General features: G+C 42.5%; 1 protein-coding gene across 8 annotated transcripts in view; it reads left to right on the top strand.

The window, feature by feature from the left end:
- CSMD3 (CUB and Sushi multiple domains 3) overlaps positions 1-26,487 on the top strand; it is a 1,871,449-nt gene that overhangs the window by 901,585 nt on the left and 943,377 nt on the right. For all 8 annotated transcript variants that reach the window (XM_073590214.1, XM_073590213.1, XM_073590210.1 and 5 more), the window contains one exon: positions 11,535-11,659. In XM_073590214.1, the coding sequence (XP_073446315.1) occupies positions 11,535-11,659 (125 nt within the window). The remainder of the gene's footprint in view (positions 1-11,534; positions 11,660-26,487) is intronic.

Here is a 26,487-nt window from a genome sequence, read left to right as displayed (position 1 = left end):
TTTCAGTCTTTCTGTCCAGTTCACAGAAAAGGACCCCCAAAGTATGATGTTTCCCACACCATGCTTCACAGTTGGGATGGGGTTCTTGAGGTTGTACTCATCCTTCTCCCTCCATTCACGGCGAGTGAAGTTTATACAAAAAAGTTCTATTTTGGTATCAACTGGCCAAATTAACTTCTCCCATGTCTCCTCTGGGTCCTCCAGATGGTCAATGGTGAACTTCAAACGAGCCTGGACATGTGCTAGCATGAGCATCCAAAAAAAGTACACAGAAACCAAAATTTACCAAAAAAGACATATAAACTTTATTTAGATATTACACATAGAAAAATATTAAAAAAGACAAGACTCTTAAAAAGTGGGAAACCACAGAAATGGTACCATAACCCATTATAGATCCATAGGGAGGCTGAACATACTATAGGCATCTAATTGATGCTGTATAGTGCTGGTATCTCAAACCTCATAACAAACATATTTTTACTATATGGGCAGCATACAACAAATAAATCAACAGAAAAAACTAAGCAGGTGCAGGCAGACCTTACCTCCCGTGGGTGATGGTGACAGCCCAAATGCACGTTTTGGCAAAAACGCACAGAAGAAGGCGTTTTCGCCAAAATGTTGGTTTCTGTGTACATTTTTTTCGGATGCTATTTCATTGTACAAAACCAATTAGGATGTCCATAATTAAATTTGGCACTGCTACATTTGGTTTCTATAAGTGTTTGTTCAAGTGCCTCACATGCATGACTACAAATTATCTGATGTGCTAGCATGAGCAGGAGGACCTTGCATGACCTGTGGGATTTTAATCTATGAGGTCGTAGGTAATGTTTTGAACTGTGATCCTAGCTTTCTTCAGGTCATTCACCAGATCCTCCCATGTAGTTCTGGGCTTATTTCTCACTGTTCTCAGAATCATCCTTATCCATGAGATTCTATGATTCTATGAGATCTTGCATGGAGTCTCAGATGAAGGAAAATTGTGTTTCTTCCATTTTCTAATATTTGTGCCAACAGTTGTTGCCTTCTCACCAAGCTTCTTGCCTTTTGTGCTGTAGCCAATCCCAGTCTTCTGCAGGTATACAATTTTGTCCCTGATGTCCTTAGACAACTCTTTGGTTTGGACCTTTCTGGAGAGGTTGGAGTATGATTGAGTGTGTGGACAGGTGCCTTTTAGGTAGGTAACAAATTCAAACTGTTGCAATTAATATAGGTAATGAGTGCAGTATAAGAGGGCTTTGCAAATGAAAACTAACAGGTCTTCCATGCAAAAAAAGCAATTTAGTTATTTAAAAATCATACAATGTGATTTTCAGGTTTCTATTTTTAGATTCTGTCTCTCACAGTTTAAGTGTATCTATAATAAAAAAAATACAGAAATCTCCATACTTTGTACGTGGGAAAACTTTCAAAATCGACACTGTATCAAATACTTATTTTCCCCTCTGTAGATAGATAAAAGATAGATTGATAAATAGATAGAACTGTCTGCATTTTGAGAAAGCTTTGCGCTAACATAGCTCTTTCTCTCTCGTGAAAAGTCATTTTTAGCGTTATAAGCCCTTAGTATATTAAAATGTAAATTTTTTCCTGTTGAGCTGACATAGGTTTCAGACAGTTTTCTGGTATACATTAGATTTCACTGGGATAAACCATGCCCCCTATTATTAAGCCCACCCACTAAGGCAAAGCCAAAAGTTGAAAAAGTTACTAAATGACAAATTAGCCCCACATCATTAAAGAGTATATTCACTATATCTAAGGGCTCATTCAGAAGTCCAATTTTCATTTATGAGTGCTATTCACATTTTACACAGAACACTCGTACCTGTGATGATTCATGAGGCCATTTACAGGAATGTAATTTTATACAGACTGAAAAGTCCATTGAAAATCTCAATAACATATCCGCTTTTGAACTTGGGATAGTATCAAAATTGGCAATGCAAGTCAATGGGTCCATGAAAAAAATTGGATTGGACTAGGAAGACATCTGAATGCAGCCTAATTTTCATGGACTGTCAGAATGGAGGTGGAGAAATTTTATTTTATTTCTCCATGTACAAGAAATATGGAGATGACACTCTGATCGAACTGTGACCAATATAATCAGTCTTTCTCATACGTGAGAGAAATGGAAGTCTGAATGAGCCCTTATAAAACTGCTTTTGGCTGGACTCATGCATGCACAATTTTAGGAAATATTAAGGTGCAAGGCTATATTCACTATGGTCTGATATGCTATGGATTTCTGCAGCATGTTATAGTATTTGCAAAGTGGATGAAATTTTACTAAATCTCATTACTAGGGTGACTAAAAATAAACCTTTAATCTGGCAATTGACATGTGATGCAGATTTTAAATCCACGGCATGTCAGTACATGCCACATATCAAAAAATATTAAAAAAATGAATGGCACCAAGGTCCAACTATCTAACTTGCCACAAAAGAGAGATGGCATCCAATGAACAGTGGTATGCTTAGCTTCGGGTTTTGGTGCGCAGGATTGAAAAAACATCCATAATCACAAAAGATAGAAAAAAAGTGACATTCACCCGTAAGCTATAATGAAATACTGTCCTTTATGCAACCATGCATGGTATATGGACACAGTTCATGGGACAAAAAGGGAAGACAGTGGGGAGGGAAGTGGACAATGATCATTTCGCGTCAAGAGATGCTTCTACGGGTCCAGGTGTTAAATCAGGTGAGGTCATTTCCTTTTAAAGGAGATCCATGCCTACACAATCAATTATTACAAAAACACATTTAAAAACATTTCCTCTTCTTGCATTAAAAATAAAGAAAAATCAAGAGCATGCAAGCATATTTTTGACAAACACATTTTTGCAGACTATAATCAGTTAACTATTTTATACAGAGAAAGAAAAAAAGGAAAAAAAATTCTACAAGAAAATAGACAGATCTAATTTATCATTTAAACCAATTGCTCCTTGGGCGTTTGATTTAATTATCCATCTGGCTTCTTTTTTTAATAAAATTGTATTGAGGTTCTGGTGGGGGAAGTTTCACCACTTCAATACCAGCAAATTTCAATAAATCAGGGTCAGAATTATGTACGGTTTGCATACGGTGGATCAGTTAAGCAGATCCTTTACCTGTGCTAATAGAATGGTAATGTTTACCAAACCTTGTAGCCAGAGGTCTGATGGTTTTCCCTATATAATAAAAAAAGCAAAGGCAAAAAATCATATAAATCACAAACTTAGTTTTGAAAGAAATAAAATGAAGCACTTTTTGTTCAATTGATCTGATCCTTAGAGGATTTTCTGGAATATGGAGGTGGCAGAAATTACAGTGACCACATTTAAAGTTACCTTGAGGGAGGTTTTTATTCAGCCAATTTTTATTAACAGGTAAAAGCCAATTGTGTACTAATAGGTCTGATAGATTATGTGTTCTCCTGTAGGCAAAATAAGGGCATGTAGCACTACAGTCATGGCCAAAAGTTTAGAGAATGACACAAATATTAATTTTTACAAAGTCTACTGCTTCATTTTTTCTAATGGCAATTTGCATATACTCCAGAATGTTATGAAGAGTGATCAGCTTAACAGCAATTACTTGCAAAGTCAATATTTGCCTAGAAAATTAACTTTATCCCCCAAAACACATTTCAACATCATTGCAGCCCTGCCTTAAAAGGACCAGCTAACATCGTTTCAGTGATTGCTCCATTAACACAGGTGTGGGTGTTGATGAGGACAGGGCTGGAGATCAATCTGTCATGATTAAGTAAGAATGACACCACTGGACACTTTAAAAGGAGGCTGGTGCTTGGCATCATTGTTTCTCTTCTGTTACCCATGGTTATCTCTAAAGAAACACGTGCAGTCATCATTGCACTGCACAAAAATGGCCTAACAGGGAAGAGTATCGCAGCTAGAAAGATTGCACCTCAGTCAACAATCTATCGCATCATCAAGAACTTCAAGGAGAGAGGTTCCCTTGTTGCCAAAAAGGCTCCAGGGCGCCCAAGAAAGACCAGCAAGCGCCAGGACCATCTCTTAAAAGTGTTTCAGCTGCGGGATCGGGCTACCAGCAGTGCAGAGCTTGCTCAGGAATGGCAGCAGGCAGGTGTGAGTGCATCTGCACGCACTGTGAGGCGGAGACTCTTGGAGCAAGGCCTGGTCTCAAGGAGGGCAGCAAAGAAGCCACTTCTCTCCAGAAAAAACATCATGGACAGACTGATATTCTGCAAGAGGTACAGGGAGTGGACTGCTGAGGACTGGGGTAAAGTCATTTTCTCTGATGAATCCTCTTTTTGATTGTTTGGGACATCTGGAAAACGGCTTATTCGGAGAAGACTAGGTGAGCGCTACCACCAGTCTTGTCTCATGCCAACTGTCAAGCATCCTGAAACCATTCATGTGTGGGGTGGCTTCTCAGACAAGGGAATGGGCTCTCTCTCAGTCTTGCCTAAAAACACAGCCATGAATAAAGAATGGTAACAGAATGTCCTCCAAGAGCAACTTCTCCCAACCGTCCAAGAGCAGTTTGGCGATCAACAATGCCTTTTTCAACATGATGGAGCACCTTGCCATAAAGCAAAGGTGATAACTAAATGGCTCAGGGAACAAAACATAGAGATTTTGGGACTATGGCCTGGAAACTCCCCAGATCTTAATCCCATTGAGAACTTGTGGTCAATCATCAAGAGACGGGTGGACAAACAAAAACCTTCAAATTCAGACAAAATAAAAGCATTGATTTTGCAAGAATGGACTATCAGTCAGGATTTGATCCAGAAGTTGATTGAGAGCATGCCAGGGAGAATTGCTGAGGTCCTGAAGAAGGGTCAACACTGCAAATATTGACTTGCTGCATTAACTCATTCTAACTGTCAATATAACCTTTTGTTACTGATAATATGATTGCAATTATATTTCTGTATGTGATAAAAACATCTGACAAACACACATAAAAACCAGAGGGCAGCAGATCATGTGAAAATATAATATTTGTGTCATTCTCTAAACTTTTGGCCATGACTGTAATCTCTTCTAAATATTTGTCAGACCGTAATATGTGCCAATTTTTTCTGATTGCCGCATGTCTAATTTCATCTATGGGACTGTGCTTAAAACTAAAGAATTTATTTTTTCCCATAGCACCAGTATCATTTCTTATTTCTCTTGTGCAGTTTTTTAACGCACTTTGTGTAGAAAATCAGATTGAGACAGCTTCATTACCCGCTCATGTGCTGAATTTAAAATAGAGGCAGGATATCCCCTTTTCAAAAATCGTGATTACAAATCGTCTGTTTATCCAAAATGGTATTATCGCTATTAATTTTTCTTAGTCTGACCATTTGACTATAAGTTAAACTTTTTTTCATATGGATAATTTTTATTATATGGGACGGTCCTGAATGTGAATTTGTCTGCTTTGCTTTAAAATGTATACCTGGTGATAGTGGCGAGGAGAGGAACCCTGACGCACATTTCGCTAATGTCGCGTCTTCCAAGGGGGCGACACCCCCTTAGAAGAAGCGACATTAGCGAAATGCGCGTCGGGGTTCCGCTCTCCTCGCCACTATCACCAGGTATACATTTTATCATATTGCTGGCAGCCTCCCGGTTAACTTATTAATACTTGCCCTTGTTTGCACTTTGCAGCACTTTGGCATTATACAGTGGGATACTCCCTGGGCTTATAGGTTTAGTTCATTATGGCTAGAGTTGAGCGATACCGTCCGATACTTCAAAGTATCGTATCGGATGGTATCGGCCGATCTTTAAAAAAAGTATCGGTATCGCCGATTCCGATACCGGAAGTCCCATTCAAGTCTATGGGACTTCCGGTATCGGAATAAGAAAAACCCTTTCCTGCCCTTGTACAGCCTCTCTGGGGTCTGTACGGGCCTTTCGGGGGGCTGTGCCGGCCTGCCAGGGGGTCTGTGCAGGCTCCGGTGGTCTGTGCCGGCCTGCCGGTGGTCTGTGCAGGCTCCGGGGGGCTGTGCCGGCCTGCCGGGGGGCTGTGCCGGCCTGCCGGGGGGCTGTGCAGGCTCCGGGGGGCTGTGCCGGCCTGCCGGGGGGCTGTGCCGGCCTGCCGGGGGGCTGTGCAGGCTCCGGGGGGCTGTGCCGGCCTGCCGGGGGGCTGTGCCGGCCTGCCGGTGGTCTGTGCAGGCTCCGGGGGTCTGTGCAGGCATCGTCCGATGGGACTACAAGTCCCATCGGGCGATGCCTGCTACCATGACAGTGATTGACACATTAGCCAATGATGGGACAGTAGTAGTCCCATCATCCGGCTAATGTGTTAAATGTAAAAAAAAAAAAAAAAAAAATTACATGCTACATACATACAACATGCATATTACATACATGCTACATTCATACTACATACTACATACATGCTACATTCATACTACATAAATACTACATGCAACATACATACTACATATATACTACATGCATGCTACATACATACTGCATGCTACATACATACCACATATATACTACATACATACTACATGCATGCTACATGCTACATACATAACACATATATACTACATGCATGCTACATACATACTACATGCTACATACTACATATATACTACATGCATGCTACATACTACATGCTACATACATACTACATGCATGCTACATACATACTACATACATACTACATATATACTACATGCATGCTACATACATACTACATGCTACATACTACATGCATGCTACATACATACTACATGCTACATACTACATATATACTACATGCATGCTACATACATACTACATACATACTACATATATACTACATGCATGCTACATACTACATGCTACATACATACTACATATATACTACATTCATACTACATACTACATATATACTACATACATACTACATACATACTACATACATACTACATGCATGCTACATACATACTACATGCATGCTACATACATACCACATACATACTACATGCTACATACATACCACATATATACTACATACATACAATACATTCATACAATACATACATAGACATACAGTACATATAACATAGAGTAACATACTTACCAATACTTGTCACATTGTTCCCCGAAGCCATTGTCTATTCCGGGATAAATATTAACATAACAAACCACAAAAATACTCACCCACGATCCGAAGCAGTCCACGAGTGTGTCCCACGACGATCTTGGGTAGAGAACTGCAGCATCAGATGATGCTGCCGTTCTCTACGGGCTGTAGGAATCCAATGACGGAAGGTAGGTATCCTTCCGCACTGTATTCCTCCGCCACTTAAAAAAAAAAAAGTCCCTAGTCTCACTTTATGCCATTGCTGTGTGGGAAATTCCCACACAGCAATGGCATAAAGTGAGACTAGGGACTTTTTTTTTTTAAGTGGCGGAGGAATACAGTGCGGAAGGATACCTACCTTCCGTCATTGGATTCCTACAGCCCGTAGAGAACGGCAGCATCATCTGATGCTGCAGTTCTCTACCCAAGATCGTCGTGGGACACACTCGTGGACTGCTTCGGATCGTGGGTGAGTATTTTTGTGGTTTGTTATGTTAATATTTATCCCGGAATAGACAATGGCTTCGGGGAACAATGTGACAAGTATTGGTAAGTATGTTACTCTATGTTATATGTACTGTATGTCTATGTATGTATTGTATGAATGTATTGTATGTATGTAGTATATATGTGGTATGTATGTAGCATGTAGTATGTATGTGGTATGTATGTAGCATGCATGTAGTATGTATGTAGCATGCATGTAGCATGCATGTAGCATGCATGTAGTATGTATGTAGTATGTATGTAGTATGTATGTAGCATGTATGTAGCATGCAGTATGTATGTAGTATATATGTAGTATGTATGTAGTATATATGTAGTATGTAGTATGTATGTAGCATGCATGTAGTATATATGTAGTATGTATGTAGCATGCATGTAGTATGTATGTAGCATGTAGTATATATGTAGCATGCAGCATGTATGTAGTATGTATGTAGTATATATGTAGTATGCATGTAGTATGTATGTAGTATGTATGTAGCATGCAGTATGTATGTAGCATGTATGTAGTATGTATGTAGTATATATGTAGTATGTATGTAGCATGCATGTAGTATGTATGTAGTATGTATGTAGCATGCAGTATGTAGTATGTATGTAGTATGTATGTAGCATGCAGTATGTAGCATGTATGTAGTATGTATGTAGTATGTATGTATGTAGTATGTATGTAGCATGCAGTATGTATGTAGCATGTATGTAGTATGTATGTAGTATATATGTAGTATGTATGTAGTATGTATGTAGTATGTATGTAGCATGCAGTATGTATGTAGCATGTATGTAGTATGTATGTAGTATATATGTAGCATGCATGTAGTATGTATGTAGCATGCATGTAGTATTTTTTTTTTTTTTTTTTTTTTTTTAACATTTAACACATTAGCCGGATGATGGGACTACTACTGTCCCATCATTGGCTAATGTGTCAATCACTGTCATGGTAGCAGGCATCGCCCGATGGGACTTGTAGTCCCATCGGACGATGCTTGCACAGACCCCCGGACATCAGCACAGCCCCCCGGCAGGCCGGCACAGCCCCCCGGCAGGCCGGTACAGACCCCCACAGGGTGCACAGACCACCGGCAGGCCGGCACAGCCCCCCGGCAGGCCGGTACAGACCCCCACAGGGTGCACAGACCACCGGCAGGCCGGCACAGCCCCCCGGCAGGCCGGTACAGACCCCGGGCAGTCCACACAGCCCCCCGGCAGGCCGGCACAGCCCCCCGGCAGGCCGGCAGAGACCCCCGGAAGGCCCGAAATGACGGCGCATCATGATGCGCACACACCGCGCATCATGATGACGTCAGGCCGTCAATCAACTGAACTTCCGATTCCGATGCCGAATTCCGATATTGAAAAAATATCGGAAGTCGGTATCGGAATTCCGATACAGCAAGTATCGGCCGATACCCGATACTTGCGGTATCGGAATGCTCAACACTAATTATGGCATTTCACTCCAGCACAGCGCACTTTATATGACATTATGAATCATGACATTTAATGCTCCAGCACAGTGCACTTTACATGGCATTCTATGAATTTTTTATTATTTGTCATATATGCCAGTCTTATTCCAATGCTTCATACCCAGATGGATATATTGTTGTACATTTAGTGGTTATGTGATACTGTTTTTTCACTACTATAGTGTTTCTGCTGTCTTATTTACCTGGTTCACTTGATCTAAATTGATAGTCACAAGGAGTACACTCTGCCTTATTCTGTATATCTTTTTGCATCTGATTCATTTTAATTGTGATACATTTCTGGTATTTTATTTTGTCTGGCACTTCCTCTCTTTTTGGGTATATCTAATTCATTTTTGGAAGTTGACATCCACTATTTATGGTCTTCTTTTTGGATTTCTGACTTTTACAACTTGTGGCCTATTTGGAGGTGATTTCATTCTCACTGGATTTTATTTCTGTTCATCAACCATAAATTAGCAAATTGCTGTAAATTTGAAACCCTAATTCACAAACATAAGTTCACCTTCAGATAACCACATTTGAATGTGTGCTTTAAATATGAAGAATAATTTTATTGATTAGTCAAGGTCTGCTGTTTCCACTTTTTAAAAGAGTCAAGTGCTACATTCAAATCAAATCTCCCTTTGAACTACTCAGACAATCATATTTTATTAAAATGACTTCTCATGTGAGCCGCATATTTATATCAAATCATGCAGTTTAATGAGTAATGGAAGACTGGATAGATCACGTATATTTAAAGTACTGTTAGAACAGGTTCTTTAACCGTTGAATATATGCCTGCAATGCATTACTATTGATGAGTATATACATAATTAAACCAAGTTAAAGGCAAGTGTTAATACCTCAATGATGAATTGAAGCAAAAAAATCCCAGAACATTATTATGGTGTACCAGGAGCTATCACCATTTAAAAAAGCATTTACATCCTTTGCTAGTCCATAGAATTTAAGTAATCCAAACCCACCGATATCAGAAAAATCATATGGCAGTTTAAATTGCATTGGACACTCCTAGCTCTTCCCATACAGATGTTCTTGAGGTAAATAAAGACAGTTTGATTTTTAACAACTTACCTTTTTGTTGATCAGGAGATAAGAAGAGGAGTGTGACAGAGACATTCACCATTTAAAATACATGAATGCTCTTCCAAACTGAAAGTTGATATGTATGGGAGAGTAAGGAGAAATATCATTTGGATAGGTCATCAAGGTCTGAAAGGTGGGGGTGCAACACCCGCCAACCCCGCCAATCAGCTGTTCCCAATGCTGTTGGTGGCTGTAGCTGCTCTATTATGGAGCTGCACAGTGCAACTCAGTTGATGAAATAGTTGTTGAGGCCTGGTATTGTATATCCATCCCTTATTGCTTTGAATAGGGGGTGTAGTATATATAATATGTAGTACCTTGCCATAGCTACTATAGAGTTGACTGATCTGCAACATGCAGTTTTGTAACTGAGAAGTTAAAGCCAACATCAGGAACAGCTGATCGACAGGGGTGCCAGTTGTTGCGCACCACTAATCAGACATTGATCAAATATCCTAAGGATAACCTATTAATGTTAAAGTAGTGAAAAACCTCATTAAAGCTGAAATCTATGAAAACTAAAGGCCTCCATATGCAATTGGTAAAGGTCAGCTGGACCTATTATTTTATGCTAGATTAGATGGTCATCTAATGTGTATAGATAGCGACCTCTTGACTTTCCTCCACACATGGAGTTGAGAGAAGAGCTTGGTGTGTTGAATTTAGATTGATGCAAAAATAGACCACTGTAATGAGATTCTGGCACCAGTTCTTTCATGGAGAACAGAGAAGCACCTGGCTGAGCTGATAATTCCTATAAATGGGGCAATATTGCTGATAAATACAAAATTGTTCAGCTGAAAATAAGCTAGTTTGTACAGTACAACCAAATCAAGCAGTGAATATTTGGTGTCCATTCCAAGTAGATAATTTGGTCCTCAAATGATGGTTGTCTACAATGTTTTTTAATTGATCTATGCAAATTGTCTCGTCATAGAGGAAGAGGACTAGAACTCTAGTGCCACCTATTGGAAGTAGCAATCCTAAAAGTCAATGTCGACCCTTTAACAAGCCTTGTTACATGACTTAGGATAAAAGCCAAAACCAAAATCTCAATTTGCAGACATTGTGTTTCGGGGTACTGCCCCTTGTCATTGCAAAGTGTGAGATCTGGTTTGGCTGTGTGAGAGGCGTCTGACCGATATCCATGAAGTATCATTTCTCCTTGCGAAGAATGAAATGCTAAGCATGCCGAGATGAGGAGACTTAAAGCCGTAATGCTCCTCTGGGAATTATTCAAATTGTCTCCGCAAGGAGAAACGATACTTCTTAATTGATCTATATATGTTATATTTAAGGAAGATATGGATACATGTTGGTACACATGAAGTGTTTAATTCTATAATTCTATAACATACTGTATTCTTATGTTTTATTTTAGCCTTGGTGCAACAGTTCTATTTTCTTGCGATGAAGACTATGTTCTTCAAGGTGAAAAAAAAATCACCTGTCAAAGGATTGCAGATGTGTTTGCAGCTTGGAGTGACCACAGACCCGTGTGTAAAGGTAGGAAGCTAAGGATGTATTGCAAACTAACTTTAAGATGAATGTAGCACCTTATTTTTATGTACTATTATTTACAATGAAATATATTGATATTTTATTCTGTTTTATGTGATTAAGGGGCAGTCATCTTGCCTGAGCTGCTGCAAAAGCACACCTATACATATGCTTTAGAGCACCTGGATATTTAAAATGATTTTGGGGAAAGTGTTGTGAGCATTCTCTGTAACATTGAAGAGTTCATTATAACTTAAATGGACAGGTGATAAGCTTCGCTTTGTCTACATTGTCAATGTTGCATTGTCAGTGGTGTGGTATTGTACAGTAACACCTGTCAGATGTCATAGGCTCAAAAAGACTGCCTAAAACAGATGTGGTTCTAGATACTCTGCCAGGCCAATTCAAGAGGAACCCTTGTCTTTTCAACTTAATTCCTGTAAAGGGATCTATATAATCAAAAAGAGGTATGGACACACCAAATAGAACCCGGAAGTAAAATGAAAACAATTTTATGCAAAAATAGCAAATTTTATTCAAATAAATAATGTAAAAATACACATAGAAGGAGAAGAGTCATAAGATGTCACATGGCCAAACAGAATATAAATGCTCTAAAGGCTATCAAAAACATCAAGCATAGGGGGTATAGAGTAAATCATGTGGTGTAAAATACAACGTAGATACCAAAGTCCATGCAGTAGAGGGGGAGGGTGCCTGAATAAACTATTGAAATTGGTCAAAATATGAAAACAATCACTATTTTCTTTTTCTAGTTGATCCACCATTACTTTTCTATATAATCTAGTATCATTTTACCATGGCACATCCTTTTTTCCACTGATGTTTTATCAACAGAATACCAAAAGATCTTTGGGGAATATGTAGCGCAACAAAGGAAAATTAATCTTTGTGAAAGTTTAAAAATTCATTTGAACATGATATTTTCTTTTTCCTTTATTTTCATTTTTTGCTTTTGGATAAAAATACTGCTTACATTTTCCATTATATTGTAGAAAACATTTTATGCTCTCAAAATTGAGCAATTTAATCACCTCTCCCTTTGCTAATGATGTTTTTTCAAGCTTTCTTAATTTTTCGGCACAATCCATTTTCTTAGACCATTTTATAGAATTCTTATGAAACAGAGAGGGTCCCCTCTTCAGGAACTTAATTTCTTGGTCAGATAATAGTGCGATTACAATGCGTGTATCTCGTTTTGTGTGCCTTGTCATGTCTGACATTACTTGGGAAACCTACTATGAATGAGCAATCTTAATGTCTGATTTATCCTGTAGTGGTACTGTTGGGAAACTGAACACTTCCTGTGCTACCAAGGTTCTTCATAGATAATAGCTGATAACTGGGGTCCCACCAGGGAGACACTTTGTAATTACATTATTTAAAAAAAAAAAAAAAAAAAAAAAAAAAAAAAAAATTCAAAATTCTCAATTTACAGGTAAAATCTGCCTTCAGTGAATACAGATTTTCCCATTACTGTGATAGAAAATGACAGTTGCTGCTGATGAAATTCTATGGAGAGGGAAAGTGGGAGGAGTTAGAGCCAGCGATCCTGCCTTCTCCCGCCTTCTATCTACATAGAATCTTAACAGTTGCAGCTGCCATCTCCTATCTCAGTAATGGGAAAATCTGTCTTCACTAGTGTTGAGCATTCCGATACCGCAAATATCGGGTATCGGCCGATATTCGCAGTATCGGAATTCCGATTCTGAGTTCCGATACTTTTTGCATATCGAATACCGGAATCGGAAGTTCCCATAATGCTATGAGCCAATTGGATTTGATTCAGCCAATGACAATCCTCAGAAGTGTGGGCACAACCTGTTAGGTATGTAGGCATGTTAACTAATGGCATGGCTGTGATTGGCTGCTGAAATGATGTCATGATGCACTATAAAAGCCGTCGCCGCCATTTCGGGTTTACTCTGCTGTGAATTCAGTTAGGGACAGGCTGCTGTTCAAGACTCTGAAGGACAGTTAGGGTACTGTTACACCTAGCGATGGACCAGCGATCCCGACCAGCGATATGACGCGGTCAGGATTGCTGGTGCATCACTAGGTGGTCGCTAGTGAGCTGCCACACAGGCAGATCTCACCAGCGACATCGCTGGGGACGGGGATCGCTACTTACCTGTCAGACGCGGCGATCCTGCGTCCTCCCGCCCGCGTCCACGCGTCGCTCATTGTCACAGCAGGAAGCGCCGCAGGAAGTGGACGACGAGGAATGATCCAGCAGCTTCTCGCGCGATCAGCGATAACCAGCGGGGGAGCCGGTCAGAGGTAAGTATCACATGCAGCGATATCGCTAGCAATATCGCTGCAACGTCACAAAATCGGTGACTTTACAGCGATATTGCTAGCGATATCGCAGTGTGTAATGGGTGCTTTAGAGATAGCGATTTGCTATATCATATTGTGCTTTACCCAGGCTACATTATCAGTGTAGCTTTCTTTTGCCTTGCAGCGCTGTTCACAGCTGTCTGCAAGGTCTGTGTGAGTGCAGCTTATACTGTGTAGTGTGTCCTGCAGCCACGTCTGGTTGTAGGCCGCTCAGCATGCGTCACTGCCTCATACATATTTTTCTTTTATTGCTGCAAATTTTTCATTAATTCTCCTATTAGTGTGCATCCATCCGTATCCATATACATTGGTTGCAAACACTATAGGAGTAGACAGCGGAGCCTTTCTGCAGCCTTTCAGTGCTAGTGCCCAGTTATCTGCACTGTTCACGGCTGTCTGAGAGGTCTCTGTGTGTGAGTGCAGCTCACGCTGTAGTGTGTCCTGCAGCCACGTCTGGTTGTAGGCCGCTCAGCGTGCATCACTGCCTCACACATATTTTTCTTTTATTGCAGCTCATTTTTCATTAATTCTCCTATTAGTGTGCATCCATCCGTATCCATATACATTGGTTGGTTGCAAACACTATATAGGAGTAGATAGAGGAGCTTTTTTTCTGGCTTGTGCCCTGCAGCCGCAGCCAGATTAGTATTACCCTATTTTTTGGAGCCTTATTTATTGCATTGTAGGTTACCTTCCTGCATTGTAATAGCTCCAAAAAGTTTGTGATACTATCGCTTTCACATGTTTGGTCACATCCTTTTTGTTTTTTTGAAAAAAAAAACAAAATAAAGTTCACCAAACACTCCACTTGATGGTTGTGTAGGCCACATTAGCTCATATTAAAGTGTAGTCCACACACTTTATAAAATTAGTGTTTCTTATACGTGTTAGCAGCTGTTCAGGAATAAGCACACTAAGCCCCCCCTTTGTACTTTTCTGCCTATCTTTACCAGTCTACCAAGATGAAGAAGGCAGGGAGTAAGGCACGTGGTCGTGGGCGTGGAGTTGCAGCATGGAGAGGACGTGGGTATTCAGCAGGGAGAGGATGTGGGGATTCTGTGCCTGCTGCGGGCACCAGTGAGTCAGCATCCCCCAGTTTTACCGGGCAACAGTCCTTCATGCGCAGCTTTGTAGGACCTCGACATACTCCACTGCTGTGAGATGAACAAATTAAAGCCGTTTTCGGATGGATGGCAGCTAATGCATCGACTTCAATGACTTCCACATCCTCTCAGGGCCAGAGCACTGAAGAGCAACCATCTGTCTCTTCACCACCTGCCAAATTGCCCAGGCAGTCAGAGAGCCCTGGACAGGAGCCATCTCAGTCTCTACTTCTGTTCTCTGGATCTGTTGGCTTGGAAAGAGGGGGCCAGCCAAGCAGAATTCCAGAATGTGAAGAAAAGGGGGAATGCAGTGATGCGCAACTGCTTTGTCCCTCTGAATCAGAAGAGGAGGGTGGGCCAGTGCCTATGGTCAGCACACCTCAGTACGCATCAGATGATGAGACTCAGCTGCCACTTTCTGGTGCGTACGGTGCTGGTGAAACTACCCAGGAGAAGCAGGTGTTTGAAGAGGCGAGTGTAGATGATGAGGTCCTTGACCCATCATGGCGTGAGGAACAGGAAGGTGGTGGGAGCAGCTCTGAGGAAGAGATTCCCCGAACGGCCAAAACAGGAGGGAGAGGGAGGGGGCAGACTTGGTTGCCTGTAGCCTCCACTTCAGCACCTCTTAGGAGCATTCCTCTTCCAAAAGCCAAAACAGGTGCTCCCAAGATGTGCAGTGTGTGGTCTTTTTTGAAACAGTTGCAGATGACATTTGCTTTGTCAAATGCAAGTTGTGTCACCAGAAAGTCGAAAGAGGGAAAAGTGTCAGCAACCTCAATACCACAAATATGTGGAAACATGTGCGGACCAATCACCTGGTGGAGATACAAAGACACACTGAAGACGTAGGCCAACCTACAGCACCACCTACCACCTCTTCAGCTCATGTTGTAGCCTCTTCCTCCAGCTCACACACAGCTGGTTTGGTTTCCTCACAGGATCGCCATGGAAGAACCTCTGGCACTGTTGTCCAGAGACCCAGTGACATTCCACCCACAGCACCACGTTCCCATTCATCCTCACACTCCCAGGCCACTCTACAGCCATCGGTAGCACAGGCATGGGAGAAAAGGTGGAAATACTCGGCAAACCATCCCCGAGCACAGGCTCTGAATGCTGGCATTGCCAAGCTAATGGCCCTTGAAATGCTCTCATTCAGGCTGGTGGAGACAGATACCTTCCGGAACCTTATGGCATTGGCAGTCCCACAATACACCGTGCCCAGCCGCTTTTATTTCAGCAGGCAAGCCGTCCCTGCCCTGCAAAAGCATGTGGAGGGAAAAATTAAACATGCACTACTAAACGCCGTCAGTAGCAAGGTCCACCTGACCACCGATGCGTGGACCAGTAACCATGGACAGGGACGATACCTTTCCCTCACTGCCCATTGGGTGAATGTTTTGGAGCCGGGTACAGATCTTGAGAGTGGCGCTGTTCGTGTTCTGCCAACTCCAAGGATTGCAGGAATCCAGTCTGTACACATTGACTCCTCCTCTTACTCCAGTTCCTCAGAATCAGCGCTGCAGGAGCCTGTTACAACCGATATAAGCACAGCAATGGCCAAACGTCAACAGGTTGTCTTGAAATTAATTTCTTTGGGGAATCGAAGACACACAGCGCAGGAGCTCTGGAATGCCATCAAGCAGGAGAGCGACGTTTGGTTTGTGCCAGCGAATCTCCAGCCAAGCTTGGTAGTGTGTAACAATGGCCGAAATCTGGTGGCAGCTCTGGGCCTAGGCAACCTCACTCACATCCCATGTCTGGCACATGTGCTCAACTTGGTCGTGCAGAGCTTTCTGAGGGACTATCCGGATCTTGATCACTGCTGCACAAGGTCTGCATAGAGTGTGCTCACTTGCGGCGTTCCAGCATGGAAAGATCGCGCATTGCAGCTCTGCAGTGTCGATTACGCCTTCTGGATCATCGCATCATATGTGACCTACCCACCAGGTGGAATTCAATGTTACATATGTTGGAGCAATTGTGTGAGCAGCAGGCAGCAGTAATGGAGTACCAGCTGCATCAGGCGCAAAGAAGTCGCACTATGCGCCGGTCACACTTCAGCACCACTGAGTGGGCCTCTATGAAGGACATCTGCCTCGTTTTGTGTGCCTTCGATGATTCCACGTGGATGGCAAGTGCAGATGATGCCCTAGTCAGCATGTCTGTCCCCCTTATCTGCCTGCTTCAAAAAACACTGCAAGCACTAAGGGAGGAGGTTTTGGAAGAGGTGGAGGATGAGGAGTCACAAATGCCATCTGCTTCTGGACAGTCTGCGCCACGTGGTTCCTCACAAATGCCTAGGCATGGGACACTTTGTGAGGAGGATGAGGAGGAGTCAATGGAGGAAAAAGACATCTCTCCAGAGGAGGGAGGTACACAATGCTCAAATCCGTATGTACAACGAGGGTGGGGTGATGCAGAGCAGGCAGAGATGATGCCTCAAGCAGGGGACAGCATTTCTTTGGCAGTTGGGAGTCTGCAGCACATGGTTGATTTCATGCTGCAGTGCCTGAGAAACGACCGCCGCATCGCCCACATTCTCAACACGGCTGATTATTGGGTGTACACCCTCCTAGATCCTCGCTACCGGGACAACTTACAAAGCCTCATAACACCATTGAACCGGCAGCGTAAAATGCGGGAGTACCAAGATACACTGGTGCATTCCATCATCTTCTCCATTCCACCCGAGAGCAGTGCTGCTAGTGCTTTACAAAGCAGCTCAGTGCGTTGAGGCAGTGGAGGAAGCTCTGCACAAAGAGGGAGCAGAGGCAGCGCCTCAGCACAAGGCAAGATGAGTATGGCCCAAATGTGGCAAAGTTTTGTGTGCCCACCACAAATGTCTACACCATCACAGAAGGCTCCAGTCAGCAGGAGGCAACGTTTCCGTCAGATGGTGACAGACTACATGTCTTGCCCTGTCAGTGTTCTCCCAGACGGCTCTTCCCCCTTCAAGTTTTGGGTCTCTAAGCTGAATACATGGCCATAGCTTAGCCAGTATGCATTGGAGGTGCTTGCTTGCCCTACTGCTAGTGTATTATCGGAACGCGTCTTTAGTGCCACAGGTGGTGTACTAACAGACCGTCGCACGTGACTATCCTCCGATAACGTTGACCGGCTTACTTTTCTGAAAATGAACAAGGCCTGGATCTCACCAGAATTTGCCAGTCCTCTTCCAGAATAAATAATTGGCTGGCAATAGTATCCAGGTCTCCTGTTGTGTTAATGTTTCTGCCACCTGAACTGTAATCCCTGGGCTCCAACACCACCAGTTGCTGCTCAGACGTGCCGTCTGCACAGAGAAAAACACATGCTCCAGTGTTAGTGGGGTTCAGTAACGCTAGCTGCTCCCCTGCTGTGTGTCCGGCAATGTCTACTGCTGCCTCCACATTCACACTACTACTGATTTCAAACTTGCTCCAATTAGGCCTCTGGCTCCACTGTGTCTCCAGTATTTCCCCTGGCCTCCAACACTGCCAGTTTCTGCTCAGAAGTGCCGTCTGCACAATCAACACTTGCTCCTGTGTTATTGGGGATCAGTAACGTCAGCTGATCCCCTGATGTGTGTCCGGCAATGTCTCCTGCTCTGTCCACATTCCCGCTACTAGGATGGGGGCGCTAATATCGTACTATTTAGGGTGCCAACCTCCATAGCTAGGAAGGTATCAGCGAGGCCTAATATAGGGCTGTGCAGCACTTTAGACAAGGTCTTTTTTTCAATTTAATTTTTTGGCATTTGCCAGGTCTCTTTTGCACTGGAAAGGTGTTTTTTAACAAAATATTGAATTAAACTGTATTTTTAATGGGATTTGCATGTTCACTCACTTTTAAAATCAGCAATAGTCTACAAGAGATATTAAACTTGATGACATTAGGCCTCAGCATACACCCTGATTGACCCTGGGCTCCAACATCGCCAGTTGTTGCTCATAAGTGCCGTCCGCACAGAAAACAACACTAGCCCCTGTGTTAGTGGGGTTCAGTAACGCCAGCTGCTCCACTGCTGTGTGTACGGCAAAGTCTCCTGCTGCCTCCACATTCAAACTACCTCAAATTACACCATGATTGATCCTGGGCTTCAACACAGCCAGTTGTTGCTCAGAAGTGCCGTCCACACAGAAAACAACAGTAGCTCCTGTGTTAGTGGGGTTCAGTAACGCCAGCTGCTCCCCTGCTTTGTGTTCGGCAAAGTTTCCTGCTGCCTCCACATTCAAACTACATCTGATTTTATACTTGCTCCAAGTAGGCCTCAGCCTGCTCCATGACTGATCCTGGGCTCTAACATCGCCAGCTGTTGCTCAGAAGTGCCGTCTGCACAGAAAAAAACACTAGCTCCTGTGTTAGTGGGGTTCAGTAACGCCAGCTGCTCCCCTGCTGTGTGTACAGCAAAGTCTCCTGCTGCCTCCACATTCAAATTACCTCAGATTTTACACTTGCTCCATGATTAATCCTGGGCTCCAACATCACCAGTTGTTGCTAGGAAGTGCCGTCCGCACAGAAAACAACACTAGCTCCTCTGTTAGTGGGGTTCAGTAATGCCAGCTGCTCCCCTGCTGTGTGTATGGCAAAGTCTCCTGCTGCCTCCACATTCAAGCTACCTCAGATTTTACACTTGCTCCAAGTAGGCCTCAGCCTGCTCCATGATTGATCCTGGGCTTCAACACAGCCAATTGTTGCTCAGAAGTGCCGTCCGCACAGAAAACAACACTAGCTCCTGTGTTAGTGGGGTTCAGTAACGCCAGCTGCTCCCCTGCTGTGTGTTCGGCAAAGTCTCCTGCTGCCTCCACATTCAAACTACCTCAGAATACACCATGATTGATCCTGGGCTTCAACACAGCCAGTTGTTGCTCAGAAGTGCCATCCGCACAGAAAACAACACTAGCTCCTGTGTTAGTGAGGTTCAGTAACGCCAGCTGCTCCCCTGCTGTGTGTTCGGCAAAGTCTCCTGCTGCCTCCACATTCAAACTACCTCAGAATACACCATGATTGATCCTGGGCTTCAACACAGCCAGTTGTTGCTCAGAAGTGCCATCCGCGCAGAAAACAACACTAGCTCCTGTGTTAGTGGGGTTCAGTAACGCCAGCTGCTCCTCTGCTGTGTGTTTGGCAAAGTCTCCTGCTGCCTCCACATTCAAACTACATCAGATTTTACACTTGCTCAAAGTAGGCCTCAGCCTGCTCCATGATTGACCGTGGGCTCCAACATCGCCAGTTGTTGCTCGGAAGTGCCGTCTGCACAGAGAAAAACACATGCTCCAGTGTTAGTGGGGTTCAGTAATGCCAGCTGCTCCCCTGCTGTGTGTCTGGCAATGTCTACTGCTGTCTCCTCATTCACACTACTACTGATTTTTAACCGTGCTCCAATTAGGTCTCTGGCTCCACTGTCTCTCTGTCCCTGATGTGTGTCCGGCAATGGGATCAACTGACATTACTGAGCCCCAGTAACACAGGAACAAGTGTTGATTGTGCAGACGGCACTTCTGAGCAGCAACTGCCGGTGTTGGAGGACAGGGTAAATACTAGAGACAGTGGAGCCAGAGGCCTAATTGGAGGACGGTTAAAATCAGTAGTAGTCTACAACAGATAAAAAACTTGATGAAATTAGACCTCAGCCTACACCAAGATTGACCCTTGGCTCCAACATCGCCAGTTGCTGCTCAGAAGTGTCTTCGGCAAAGGTACTCCCTCCTGCCCAGCCTGGTTCCAGCATGCCTGCTGTTTCCGGGTAGTGTCAACTTCACTTTGCCACCAATACATTGTCCTGTCGTGTTGCGGTCGGGTTAGCCGAGTTTATGGTGCCTGCAGTTTTGGTGCTTCCTATGTGGGCTGTGGTTTCTGGTAATAAAGGCTGGTTCCGTAGTGCCAATAGGACAAGCACCCCCTGTAAGGACTGTGGGTTTCGGTAACTGTGGCCAGCTCGCGACCTTGCAATTTTGTTTTTCATGGGTACCTTCTGCTACCCATCCGGGTTCCAGTACCGTCAGCTGGTTCTCGGCAGTGCCTTTGGCTGAGGTGCCTCCTTCTCGGTATCCGAGTTCCAGCAACGTCTGCTGGTCCTTGGTAGTACTTTCTAGCACAGGTACCTTCTGCTTAGTAATCGGGTTCCAGCACCGTCAGCTGGTCCTCGGTAGTGCCATTGGCTCTTGTTCCTTCTGCTGCCCTTCCGGGTTCCAGCACCGTCAGCTGGTCCTCGCTAGTTCCATTGGCTCTTGCAGCTTCGGCTAACCATCTGGGTTCCAGCATCATCAGATGGTTCTCGGCAGTTCCTCTGCCTTATTGTACCTTCTGCTACATTTCCAAGTTCAAGCTTTTGGAAATGGTTTTTGTTTATTATCACTCTGGATCTCCCTGACGACAACCCTGAAGACGACAACCCTGAAGACCACCCCGAAGAGGACCAAAAAGATGACCCTGAAGAAGACGACCAAGAGGACAAAGAACATGAAGACAACCACCAAGATACAGAACAACAAGAGACAGAAGACCAAGAAGCAGAAGACCAAGAAGCTGCAGAACAAAAAGAACAACAACATTAAGCATAAGACTAAAAATCAGAGCACAAGATATTATCTAAAGTATAAGCAGAAGAAGACTAAGCAGTGTATGGGGGTGAGTCCATTCCTCCTCGTGGTGCCCCTGTAAAATGCCTGCTGCTGCAGGCCAAACTGAACACGGACAAATCCTGTTGTAAATCTTTTGTGACAGGCAGGTGTACTCTTCAAACTTTTATAGATAACAACTACAGGAATGCCTGTTACAAATAAGAATATGATGAAGAAGTAGAATATGAAGAAGAATAATAGTTGAATAAGAAGAATATGAAGAATGTAAAAAAAAAGAATAATAGGAAGAAGGTGAAGAAGAAGAAGATGAATAAAGTGAAGAAGAAGTTGATGAAAAAGATGCTGCTGCTGAGGATCATGAAGGAGAAAGAGTGGGAGAAGTAAAAAAGAAGGTGAAGAGCATGGAAGTAGTGAAACAAACATATCTGACAAAATATAAAAAATGTTAACATTGTCAATATCTTTGTAACTCCGAACGTCTTTAAAAAAAATTATTCCTGCTATTCCATTTGATTGGGCTAAACCTCTATGCCTTTAATGTATCCTCCACCTCCCCCAATACATTCTACATTATTCTTAGTTGTTTTTCTTCATGTAGAATTAACCTATAAGGAAAGAAAGTTTTTTTTTTAATTCCGATATTTCGGTCCCATTGACTTGAATGGGACTTCCGGTATCGGAATCGGCGATACCCGATACTTTTTGGATATCGGCCGATCCGATCCGATCCGATATTTCTCAATATCGGATGGTATCGCTCAACACTAGTCTTCACTAAATGCAGATTTTAACTGTAAATTGAGAATGAATGATCAGTCATGGAGGGTAAAGATGCTGATTTCTCTTAAAATTTTGAGTACAAAGTTGCTTATTTTCAAATGTACTATTGATTTATGAAATAAGAATGACTGTTATGTTTTAAAAATAATGTAATTACAAAATGTCTCCCAGTTGGGAACTCAGTCACAAAAAGTCAGTGTCCAATGTGGATAATGTTTATCTAAAGCTAAATCAGAAGGACACAAGACGGGGATGGTTTTACAATTTTAAGTGCATAAATGATGGTTAAACCATAGTAAATGAGAAGTTAGGTCAATTATTCCATAGCAGGAGTTATAAAAAAAATAGAGGCATTGTGGCATTAACAAAAATTTTTTGCTGCACAGAATTAGCACTTGTTACAGAAAGAGAACATTCAATTCAGGATTGTGATATTTCCTGTGCTGACAGCACATTGACAATGAGGGCATTGATAGGATTTGTAAGCACCGTACTGAGAAACGAGGAAGCAGTGAAGTTGAAAGAGTTTGTGAACACCGAGGTAGATTATGTCAAGTTAATATAGGGTATTTCTGAAGGACAAATTCTCTGAATATTCACTTTTTTATTGTTTATATGATACACTTTGAACTTATTTTTGCAATTTCTGCATTACAACATGATAACTATGACTGCAAAAGTTGTAATAGATAAATACTAATAACATTCTAATAAAAACATATTAGTATAAATGTATTAGGCAGTATGCAGTATTTTATGACTGTGATATTAATAACATGCTGCTTTCTTGATGTATATCATAAGACAATGGATGAATTATTACTGGATTGCTCTATACCAAATTTTCAGGAGTTTTTTTAGAATCTCCATGTAACAATTATAGTGTAAAGCTGGAGTCACACATAGCGACCTACCAGCGATCCCGACAACGATATCAACGTGTCAGGATCGCTGGTAAGTCGCTACGTGATCGCTGGTGAGCTGTCAAACAGATAGCTTCACCAGCGATCAGCACAGCGATGCCGAGCGTCCGGTATCGCTGTGTTCAGTTAGCGCTGATGCCATATCCCTGTAAAAAAATAGAATTAAAATAAAAAATATTGTTATTCTCACCTTTCGACGTCCCGCCAGCCATCCTGCCTCTCTCCACGCTCCGGTCCCAGTAATCCTTTGCGAGAATGACTGCGAGAATGTCACGGTCATTCGTGCAATGGATCACTGGGACCGGGAGCGTGGAGAGAGGCAGGATGGCTGTGCGGGACGTCGGAAGGTGAGAATAACAATATTTTTTATTTTTTTATTATTTTTTACAGCTGATCGCTGGTCTCCCGCCTGTCACATGCAGCGATGCATGCTGGACAGCGGGAGACCAGCGACGAAAAATATGTCCAGAGGTTTCTTGAAGCGATCAGCGATACCGGCAGGGGGGGCCGGTCGCTGATCGCGGTCACACAAAGCGATCTCGCTGGTCAGATCGCTGTTGTGTCACAAAAGTTGTGACTCAGCAGCAATCTCGCTAGCGAGATTGCTATGTGTGACTCTCGCTTTACACTCAGGAACCTCTTGGCTTGAGACAAGGAGTAAACTGAACAGAAGTTTGGTAACAAGTCTGTATTTACACAAATAAACGCAGGTGCCGCAAGTGAGCAACGGTTCAAGAAAACACAGCAAACACAAACAGGGAGATAGTGAAGCAGATCATATGCAGCACTGCTGCAGGCAAAGTTTCTTGAGCGAGGCACACATTAGGGATAGCCGTTCAGAAGAAAGAGTTCACAACAGGGCTGACAGTCTCTGAATAAGAGTCCCAAAAACAGTTCAGGGCTGTGAGTCTCTTAGGAATTTCAGAAATGTCATAATTACTGCCACTGCACACAAACTAGATTAGCTGAAGTAGGCCGAGCTTACGTGTCCTAAGCAGGCAGGTGGAGACAGAAGCAGATGTGGGGGAGCTCACACACAGCTTGCTACTGAGAACTGGAGAGGTTTGCTAGAAGGGCTGAACCGGATCTATTGGAGAGGAGCAGTCTTTTGCAGCACAGACCCAGGGATTCAAGCAGAATTCACAAGCATGGACAGGAAGGAAAACCAAGGTTATAAAGATAGGGAAAGCACCACAGATGAGCAGAAAATCCAGAGTCCAGACACTGGATTAAAGTTTAAAAGTGGGGAGCAGCTAAAAATAATTTCTCTGTTCATGGATTATAAGGACAAACAAGTGATTTGAAAAGATGACATGACTATTGATGATGAGCAGATAGATTTTAAATAAATCAAACTCATTTTTCATTTTTCAAAATCCCCGGATTGTAGCTACTCTGAATTTTTGTAAATTCAATTAATATGATTTTAGCAAAATGGTAGCTGGTTAATTAATATGGGTCAATAAGTGTTTAAAAACTCATGACAAAATCTTACCAAGCCACCTCACCTGTTCCTGCTGCCAAATCTATTTGCTGGTCCTCCATTGGATTGTCAGGTACCCGCTCCAGTCTGGCACTGGTCTCTTTCACCATTTTTTATGTGATGCATTATTATATCTTAAAACATGCTCTCTAAGGTGAATACATGTGATGATTCAGATTATGAAATCAGAATGCCTGCTGAGGCCTGGCCGGCATCAGGAGCATTAGTGAAGAGTAAGGAGAGCATCGATGCCGGAAACTTGCAGATTACTGATAGGGAGCTGGGGTGGCAGGGACGATTGAGTGGTTATGTAGAGATGTACCTAGGACGGGGGTGCAGTTTGGCCACCTAATTTACTGTGGTGGGGAGATCTAATGTGTGTGGGGGAGATTTACTGTGGTGGGGGAGATTTAGTGTATTGGGGCTGTGGAAGATTTAGTTTAATCGGAGATGATTTGAGGACACAAGTTTGGGGAGCAAGGAAGGGATAGGTGCAGTAATACTGACTAATTCTCATATTTTTATTTATGTTACAAGCATTAAATGAGGATGTTCAAGTTTGTGATGAGTATGCAGTGATTCTATGTAACTGCAGGCTTCTGAATTCTCACAGTGAGTACTGCAAGCTGTCAGGATTCTCTTCTGTTGGCCATTTGCATACATATGTGGCCTCACTCAATGAAAATAAATTGAGTGAGGCTTGACAAGTCTAATGAACTTTTCTGAATTTACCAAATGGCTGCAATGAAACAAAGAATGAAATATTTAAAGGGGTATGAATACTTTCCGTACCCACTGTAATACTCACTTTCAGGAATTATCTCTACTTGCTGGTTCCATTACTAATCACATGGCCACTTGACTCACATGCGATTTTCAGTCTTACGATCACGAACAAACAAGCTTCTTTTCCTGATTCTCTTAGTTTTTCACTGAGCATTGAGAGAATTAGGAAGAGCGTCTCGTCGGCACATGACTAAGTGTGCAAGCCGCATATGTGCTTTGCGGGTAGGGGGAGGCGCCAAACTGAATTTTTGCCCTTTGTGCAAGAAAACCTAGATACACCTCTGGGTTATGCTTGAATTTTTATTTCTTTTCTTCCACTTCAAGACCATCCATTCATTACACTTTTGGTGTGGGAGAGCTCAGTGATTAAAAATTGTTATTTTTATTTTTTTTAACAGCCATCAAGGTTAATTTGCTTCTCATTGAATACATTTCATTAAATCAAATTTCCATGCTAATTTTGAGAAAGTTTTCTGAATTTGAATTTTAGTAGATAAGCTCATCTCTAATAGTCATAAGAAACTATTTTTATTAATTATGAAAATTTGCCCAGAGAGTCTTATTTTTAGTCATTTTGAGAAGCAAGTTTCCTCAATTTCAATCAAGTAAATATGAGCTTATGGTAGAATTCTGAAATGAATAGTCTACACTGTCTGTTTTGCATTTAGTACTAGGAGGTGCGGAAACTGTATGTGGAATTTCCATAAATGCGTGCATAGCAGAATGGACACTGAAAATGGTTCCTAGTACTAGGGCATGGTAGTTCACCAAGCAGGATGGCATTGATCTGCACAGATGAAGCGTACTATGAAAGATATTACAAATGCACACA

Source organism: Dendrobates tinctorius, unplaced genomic scaffold (genome assembly GCF_039654945.1).
Source record: "Dendrobates tinctorius isolate UK_male_01 unplaced genomic scaffold, ASM3965494v1 ptg000116l, whole genome shotgun sequence".
In the NCBI taxonomy this organism is placed as follows: domain Eukaryota; kingdom Metazoa; phylum Chordata; class Amphibia; order Anura; family Dendrobatidae; genus Dendrobates; species Dendrobates tinctorius.
The sequence above is the reverse complement of the archived record's forward strand: the minus strand, read 5'-3'. Positions and strand labels throughout refer to the sequence as shown.